The sequence below is a fragment of the Copidosoma floridanum genome, unplaced genomic scaffold (genome assembly GCF_036245765.1).
Source record: "Copidosoma floridanum isolate Cflo_tuat_1 unplaced genomic scaffold, Cflo_Japanese_pri ptg000004l, whole genome shotgun sequence".
NCBI classification, from domain to species: Eukaryota; Metazoa; Arthropoda; class Insecta; order Hymenoptera; family Encyrtidae; genus Copidosoma; species Copidosoma floridanum.
The window spans coordinates 13161183-13170748 of record NW_028321881.1 but is presented as its reverse complement, the minus strand read 5'-3'; the positions used below and the strand labels follow the sequence as shown (position 1 = coordinate 13170748).

General features: G+C 32.0%; 1 protein-coding gene across 2 annotated transcripts in view; it reads left to right on the top strand.

Annotated features, from left to right (window-relative positions):
• Nucleotides 1–253: 253 nt before the first annotated feature.
• The window catches only part of LOC106635898 (uncharacterized), a 606704-nt gene continuing 597391 nt past the window's right edge, over nucleotides 254–9566 (top strand). For both annotated transcript variants that reach the window (XM_014348085.2, XM_014348086.2), the window contains exons 1-2: nucleotides 254–424; nucleotides 504–873. In XM_014348085.2, coding sequence (XP_014203571.2) covers nucleotides 686–873 — 188 coding nt within the window. In that variant the 5' untranslated portion in view covers nucleotides 254–424; nucleotides 504–685. The remainder of the gene's footprint in view (nucleotides 425–503; nucleotides 874–9566) is intronic.

Below are 9566 nucleotides of genomic sequence, written 5' to 3'. Positions count from 1 at the left end.
AGTAGAAGGAGACACAACATTAAACGTGGGTATCGGTCTTTCTCGTACATTAACAAAGGTTGGAATGTGTGAGAGAGACAGATACTCACGTTTAATATTGTGTCTCCTTCTACTTGTGCTTTAGCGCTACACATAAGAACGAGCAGTCTTCATTTCTTATATGTCTATGGCTCACACACTGCTCACTGTGCTCTGAACACTGAACACCTAATCGAACAAGCCTATTAATTCTGTGGTCGTGTCATGTAGGGAAATAGGTACAATAATCCTAATGTCAATTCATACACAATGTAAACAGTTTGTTAAATAGAATGAGCATTGGAAATATTATTACTACGCTAATGCTTATATTTATTTTAGCTTAATTTTCAGCCTCTAATGTGTTTGGTAATGCCATTTGTATTTCGACAGAACAAAAAATACAGTAAACATTCTTACTAACTCTTGTAATTATAACTTTAATTTTAAACGTTAGTTCCAGCATTATGTTGATTTGATTCTAGGTAGTGCTAGCCTCAGAGTGAAGCCATTAACCGCATTTTCCTTCCTACCATGTAGTGAATTTATACTAGATTGGATACATGTAACTGTGGGCGGATTCAAATTGTTAAAGATGGCACTAAATCTGGAAAGTTTGTTCATAGGCTGGAGTAACCGCAGCCACGGCTGATCCATTTCGTCTACAATGATATTGAGAACAGTGCCAGCCACTTATGCCTGGCTATTACAGGTGCTCTTTTTTACAGTACACATTAAAGTTAGTTCAGGCAACCAATGCCCAGTCGAATGTTCCTGTCTGGGTAATGCGGTCATTTGTAAGGACTTGCAGCTTGTGGGAGCCCCAAATGACCTACCGCCATGGACTGAAAATCTGTAAGTCAATCGCTTTACGTTTAAGTACAGATATGATATTTTATACAGAGATACTTGAAGTTGTCTGAAAGATCTAAACTGCTCATAAATTTTTGTAAATACTTGTGGTAGTACTTCTGTTATGGTGCTACTAAAATGAGTAACAAGTCTTCTAACCTCGTGTTTGTAGCTGTCACGTCTATTGAGTTGCAGATAAGTTTTGGCATGTGTAGAACTTCAGGAACGATTACGATTCCTGTGGTCCTGCTATGTGTTAAGGAGGCTCCATCACGGAATGTACAAGAACTTTGAATGATATATTATAAAATTTTAAATCATGCTGAATCCAATGGTATCCTTATTTGTATGGGTTGGCAATCAAAGTTCAAAGATAATTCAATTCAAAGTCTTCACTTTTCGAGCTTGCTTAACACAGCCTCTTGTGGCCTAAGGCCTGGAGCAAACTTTTGATGATCAATTAAACTACTAAAATAGAATGTACAAGAAAAAAAAATTTACGTACCATAACCCTGACATTTTCATCTTTAAGATACCAGGTGACTTTCTAGGCATTGGCGGTAAAAAAATTAATAAAATAGCTAAAATACTATTTTGGCCTGCAGTTACGTTCTGTGTGTGCAGTGACAAACACTGCCGGACATACTGGTCTAGAGATTGTACACAATATAAAGAATTTAAATTTGTAAAATACATGAAAACTTTTAACATAATTTTTCAATTAAATTTATTTTTTGGGTAATAACGCAGTAAATAACAGCAGTCATTAATATTACATTATTTGACAGCTGACTGGATAAATATATAGTATACTTTATATAATAGCAGGTGAATTCAGTTGAAAATAAAACAAACTTCATTACCAACATACTACTAGTATAAAAGGAAGCTTTCGTCTAGTGACATCGCATCGATTGTCACTGAGTTGACTACCGCATTAGGCGATGGAGCCTCTAATGCCTCTTTAATGTATTTCATTCAACTGAAACCGTGTAGGGGGCTTTTGGGCGCGTGCTGATCACGAATCAAAATTTGAAATTTTGATGTCTCGAAGTTTCATTTGGCTGCTGCGTGCCCCTCTCTCGGGAGATTACGATTTCTGTGTCCTCGCTTTCTGGGTGCCATTTCATAAAACTATAACTGTTTGCAGGTGCTTTCGGGTGCCCTGATCACGATTTTGTGGTCAATATTTCGATATCTTCAAGTGGCGTTCGATAAATCAGTGTGTTCACTTAAATGCACGATGTACAATATACGTATAGTTAAAATATGTGAAAATTAAAAATACATTTTTAACTAAGCTTATTTTTGTTGTGCCTATTAGATAATTAATAATAGTAAAAAAATAAATTAACTAAGTTATTTCCTGCGAATGCTTCACCATAAATGCGTGTTTGTACAATTGCGTGTGTCCGCAAGTGTGTTTATGCTTGTACCGCGGCAGTGTTTGAGTTACGATTTTTATGAATTAGTAAATTTTGAATGTGTTAGTAAACATAGGGTGGATTATTAAATAAGCGAAAAGATTATTTCTAAATGAGTGTTAAACATCAGCAAATGCATCCAAAACTTGACAATTTTTCTGCATTCCATTCATTTTATAAGTTGATTAATAATAGCGAAACAGCAATATCTTTCCTGAAAACAAAAGAATGTGTACTATCAAAAATATCAACACCACCACTTTGTTGTGGCTTGCCCCATGGTAGTGGAAAATAAAAAAGACTCTAGGTTGGATTTTGAGGTGCTCGTCTTCCAAGAATCACGCGAAATTGCCGGTTCTTGTTGCAAATAAAAAAGTCCACCTGCTGGCATATTTTTTGAAGGTTCTTTCTACATGTCGTTCAGAAATACGTGATGTTCTTGTAATCATTTTTTGTTTCGTGTCCAAAATAAGTATGACAGACACGTACAATCACTTAAATGCTTGGCAGAAAGATAAAAAAAGAGATATACGTTAAGTTCGAGTACTATAATTGATTACTACAGCTACAGTAGAGAATCAGCCAAGGGTATAGCATCGCACACAGAAATACAGATTGGGAGGAAGGCAAAACTGTGTAAATTAATAAGGAGTTTTTAACAAAACGGAAATACCATCGAGGCCGTGTAACGGAGCAAATATCGATTACAGTTTTAGGAGGAAATTCCGATTTCTGTGGCGTCGTGATCTGAGTATGGTTTCTTGCATATGTTGATGCCAGAAATACAGAAAAAATAATAAAAAATTCTTTCTTATCTCATTTTCAGGATATCAAACTTTAAAGTCGAAAAAATCGTATTTCATATTAATGTGATATTAGGGTTATTTCTTGCTAATTTGATAGTAAAAAATATATAATAAAAATATTTTTTCCTTTGCAAATATTTTATGTGATTTTTTTTCATGTAAAACATGATGAAAATATTAACAATTAACAAAGCCATTAGTGGTTATATTTATTAACTCTTTTTTAATTAATTCTAATTCCAATGATTTAGTTATTTTTTACAACGTGAGCGAGCAAATGAAGCTCGTGAGGGGGCCATTAGTGATTCCATTTATAAACTTTTTTTTAAATTCATTCCACACATATGTGGTTGGCCACTCTATTTTTGGTACTTTGTAGGATTTGGTTATTTATTACAACGTGGGTGAGCGAGCAGAGCTCGCGAAGTAGTCATAATGGCACACACATGTGGTTGGACACTCTACTGTCAGTACTTTGAAGGATTCGATTGTTTTTAACAACGTGAGCGAGCGAGCTAAGCTCGTGAAGAAGCCATTACTAATTATAATGTATACTTTTTCCTTATTTATTGTTATCTAATGAGCTAGAACTTATCCTACTTAATATTGTATTAACACTTACAGTAATTTTTTCTGCTTTTGAGTTCGATATCCCGAAAGGAGTAAGTGGGAATTTTTTAATTAATTTTCCTGTATTCCTGGCATCAATACATACGAGAAACCACACTCAGATCATGGCACCACAGAAATCGGAATCTCATCAGCGATTACAACGGTTCTAGCAACTACGCTTTATATATAAGTAAGAAAAATTGTACAAAAAGGATTTAGGTTCGCAGATAACTTAATTTCTTATTGACATCAGAAAAGTGTATCTGGGATTTGTTATTGGCGTGGAAAAAATCGGTTTACAACTCAAAAACTTTGATGTTTCGATGATTGAGTCCGAAAATTTAGTAGATATATATGGTCAAGAAATGACCAAGATTGTCGACAATTGAAAAAGAGATCTATGAAGAAGTTACACAATCAGGATTTTTTTCTAATTATTGTTTATTTTTTCTACTTTTATGTTAAGAATTTGTTAATTTGCTAAAGTTTTTTGTCAAACTATTTGGTAACATATATTAATATCTTGAAATTTTCATGAAAATGATAAAACTTATGATAATTTGTTAAAACCATTCAAATTTTATTACTTAGTAATAAGTGTAATAAAAATTGGCTTGTTTATAAAGGTATTTTTATTTTTAGCATTTTTTAGTTATATGTACACTCATATTACGCATTTATATTAATAGTGATTTATTTCACTAAACTTAGAGATATCATAATTTTAACCATTATATTTATAATCAGTGTATCCGACAACCCCCATACACGGTCTTCGTATTTCAAAATACTAACCCTGAAAGCAGGACCACAGAAATTGTAATCGTTCCATTTTAAAAATCATCGGAGAGACTTGGAGATAGCGAAATTTCGACCACAGATTCGTGATCAGCACACCCGAAAACCCCTACATACGGTCTTAGTTTTATTAAATAGGCACCCATAGAGTAGGGCCACAGGAATCGTAATCTCCTCTTATTTATTTTCATTTTAATGGAAACATCAATAACTATACACAATCTAAAAAACCAATGATTGTACCGATTCGACTGGAAATATTCTAATGTTCGCCAAAATTAATAACAAATACTCTGAACTTTACAATGAACTCAGAGAACAAAGTAAGCAATCATAAATGTGTAATCTATATGAATATAAAATGTACTTTAAATGAAAGAAAAAAAAGTTCGAATAAATTTTTTTTACTACTTTATAACCTAGTAGAGAATTACATTTACGATTACTAGACATCTTGATGTACGGTACATAGCTATTACATTATGTCAGTTTTATGAACTTACGCACTACGAGTGTGACGTCAGTTTTAGTATGTGGATAATACTTTAGTGAATTTAAACTTTAAAATGGCTCTCTTTTATATTAGTACCATCAAAACTTTTAATATTATCAAAATCAGATGAACATTAAAGTACTTAATCATTATTTCACTTAGACAGACTATGCGAGTATTAAAAATGATGTATTCGTTATATTTATAAAAAATTTTTATTTAAAACTCATACTTTAAGCTTTTTAACTATGTAGGAAAAAAAATTTTAAGAACTTCTAAGTGTTAGAAAACCATATAAAGCAAAGATTTATACTTGAAATATTTTCGATTACCTATAGGCTTCTATCAAAAATACTCTCGTTATTTTCAGAGAAATTAGATTCTTTACATTGAACTTAATAAGGTCATGTTAAGGTTGGAAGATTTTTAAGTTAATAAGAAAGTAATTATTGAGATTTGACAGTATTATATAAATTAGTACCATTACTGTGATAGTCAATACTCATAGCTGTATTAAAACTATTCCTACTTAGGAATTTGAACTAATAACTTGGAACAGTTCGCTACGTGAAAATATGCAGTCACTAAATCTTATAATAACTGCTTGCTACCGTATTAATCCTGAATAAATATTATATTATAGTTATTTTTAACTAAAATATATTATTTAAAAAAATTATTACTATTTGTATATTTTAGGGTTAGTTGTTCAATCCTAATGTTAATCTTACCGATTAAATAGTTGTGACGCCTTTATGGTAATTAGCAAGAAATTATATATAGCTTTAAATAATTTGAAAGAGAAAAAATTGATATTTTTTAATATATCTTAGTTGCGTTATATCCTATCACCTCTCTCCCTTCCGAAAACTGGTTCTAGGGCATCCACTGATGACCTGGGAACAGTTTACTGAGTATGTTATTTTAGGAGAAGGGTACTGCATAATGATATTTAATTTATAATGTAATTTTAGTAATAATGAGTAGTTATGATTTTTCTCATAAAGTAAACATTACTAATATGATTGAAGAATACTTATAACGTATTGAAATGCGCAACATAAAGCTTATAATTTTGCAGCTTATCATGGATTATATAAATATTGATTGAGTACTAATTTTATTATTTATTTTTAGAATCCTCCTCCAAAAAAATAGTTGAAAAATTTTAAAAAGTGAAGCCCAATTGCTTACGTATATATTGGTGAGATGTGTGAACTACTGGATCGCAAAAAATCGGTTGTCCTTTTATACATGAAGGTATCCATACATTGACTAAATTCTGATCAGTATATAAATATTGTCAAGTCTTAATCCATTAAACGTAAAAAGTATTTTTTTATGCAATGATTTTGGGTTCAAAATGAAATTTTAATGATCAATTATTTTTCTTAAGTATTTTGCAGTAGCTTGAATAGGAAAGCAATGTAACTGATAGTTTATTTTAATTATTTTGACTAAAAAGTTATTTTTTTCTAATTTTATTATTTTATGTCAAATATTATTTTTCTATAATTAACACAATTATTTGTTATTGATTGCCAAAAACATAAGATTTAAAATATCGTTAGCTACAATATTGTTGTTTACGTAAATTTTGTTCATTAATAGACTTTCTTGGGTACTAGCCTTTGATATTAAATATAAATATTTTATAAACTTGTATTTTTTATTAGAATAAAATTCATGTAACTTATAAATAGAAAAAATTTTCACGTTCTGGACATCTCTGAGGATATAAACACAGGTACAGTTTAGAGTTTTCAGTTAAGAGTAACAAAATATGGTAAAATCTGATTTTTGCGATCTATAGTGGGCTTATTGTGTATGGTAATCAAATAAATAAATATCTGTTAACTCCAATGCATTTAGTGATGTTTAAATTTTTTTAGTTGTCACGAGACATTTAAGTGTATATTTTCTATTTGATAAGTAATAATAATTCTTGAACCTACTAGACGACTCACTGTCACCTTAGCTTATAATAATTAAAAATAATACTTTTGTATTCGAGGGCCGTCACTGGATTACTTTAGTAGACAAACAAGGGCAACTCCAACACACCTGTGCTGCAATCACCGTGTCGACTCTGACACATCTCCCCGTTCTTGCAGTTCTACTTTTTTCTATGCGTGTGCCGCGTGAGTTTTTGTGGGAGATGGAGCTCTCTCTTGCATAGCTTTTTTTATCCACGCGCGCTGCATTATTTTGATACCACAAGCAACTTAAACGTGGAGCTCTCTCTGTTTCCGATGCTTTAGTTACAAGAAGTTTTGTTTGGATAAGTTGTTTATGCTTATGCTTATGTTGTATACAAGGTTTTTGGTATAAAAAATTTTCAGTAGATAATTAAATTAAAAAATTGTTTATTGAAAATACAGTCGAAATAGTAAGTTAGTACCTCAAATGTTAGTATATTTTAATTGCAAAAAACTGCTCTGTACATAATATTTAACACATTATCCTGCAGCATCCACTCTTTAATTACCTGGATATTTCTTGTGGCACATAAAGAGTTAATACTGAAGCTGTGGAATCGACATGGCAAATAGTCCTTGGTAAGTTTTGCTAGGGCCGGACATTCATACTCCTCGATGTTAATGACTTTAAATGGTAGGGAAGATAAGTAACCAACTCTCTTATTATACATTTTATATTAAAAAACAGTATCACCTGCATAGTATCATCTCTTGAAGATGATTTTTTTGCTCGAGACCCTTAACGTGCACCTTTTCAGCGATAACCAGCTCGTTTTCAAAAACTCTCAGTCCTTTTTCATAAGGAACATTGCCATAATTCCAGCTTATGCCATGGAAATTGGTTATCAACCATTATTTTCGTCTTCTGTTCCGAAATGATAAACTTTCCCACGCAAAAGGTGGCTTGAGTACGATTATAACAGGTATGAAATTTTTTTTTCCCAAGTTCAACACACAAAATTTCTTTAAAAATTAATTTGTTGTCATAAGTTTTGAAACCCTGAACGTTTATAATGTATTTTATTCTTTGAAGTTTGAACGATATGCTTCCCAGTCAAGGATGATTTATGGAATGAATCCTATAGCAAGTTTAGCTGAAATATGTGGTCCTTTACGTTAGGCTTCAAATTTTGTGCGCACACAGCTTCAGTTTAAAAAAGAAAAAAATTCAATTCTCATATTTGAATGCAACTGTCTGATTTAGGCTCTCTGCTGAAGCTTGTAAGAGATTTTACTCACAGCAAGACTGCATCCTTCCCATGTACTAAAATATTAGGTTTAGGTTAGGTAGTAATTTAAGTATAAAGATCATTTATGGGATGTGAAAAAATTAATCTTGACACATTTTTAGTTTCATTTTTTACAAAAAGTTTAATTTTACATAAAAAATTACTACATAAATGTACAAAAACTGCGTTCGCAAGATATACATACACCTTGTTCTACAGCTGCAGTATATAAATGCTTACAACTCCTCGTCAACATCATCATCATCAACGTTGATCTATTCCATATTTAAATAAAATTTTTTCATACGCTTAACATTATGAAGAGCAGACATTAATTTGTAGGTTCTGTTGTGATGAGTGCAAGCAATGACCAATCTTGTGAATTCAAACGGTAGATAGTCCGTCATATTAGTGACTTCAAAGTCAAATCTTTCAAGCCACTTTTGTTTCAGCTCGTCAATAACAAATATTTTACCAGCATTTTCAAGATTTTCCCGTCAAATATTTCCAATTTCTGTATACTCATTTTTTCCTGAGTCCCAGGTTAGTCCGTGATAGCCAAGTTCAAGGTGTACATTTTTATGTTTATACTTTTGTAGTAATTTACGCCAGGTAAAAAGTGCTTTGAAAAGAAATACTTGTGCTTCCGTATCATTTGCACTGAGGGGAAGGATAGCAAATTCTTTTAGCACGTAATCATCACCTGGTTTCTTGAAACCTTGCATATTCACAAAATATTCCATTTTACTGTGTTAAAATTGTTTAACGCCGAGGTTTTTCAGCCAAGATTTATTAATACTTTACGTGAGTTGTAAAATTGCTTTTGACTTATGTGACACATTGATTAATGAAGAGCTTTCTTAAACAATCACACAATCTTTATTCTTGTGTATTGATTTTTTTGTATAATTTTTTTAAACACTTCTTCGTTTTTTTCTCTGCGTTTTTCTTCATAAATTTTTCCCACTCTTTTCGTCGCTTATTTTCTTCTTCTTCCTTACTTCAGCTGTTGCTGCTCTGATCCTTATTCATGACGGTTGAAACTGGAGTAACGCTAGCAGAGCCATTAATCGGCTTTATAGATTTTACATAAGTTTTGTGTCTGGCTTTTAATTATTGTCGATTTTTTGAGTACGCTATTTCATGCTCTTTGCACGCTGCGTCTAGCGGATTTACTTCAGGATCACCTCTAGCAAGACGTTTAGCAAGCTTAGTACCTGGACCAAAATCTGATAGCCTAGCAAATGAAGCTCTACTGGTAAAGAATTAATGATTTTATTGACGAGACCATGCCCTCTCTTACGATGTATGATGATGATGATTAGTCTTCAGAGGGTGAATCATGACTAAGCGTA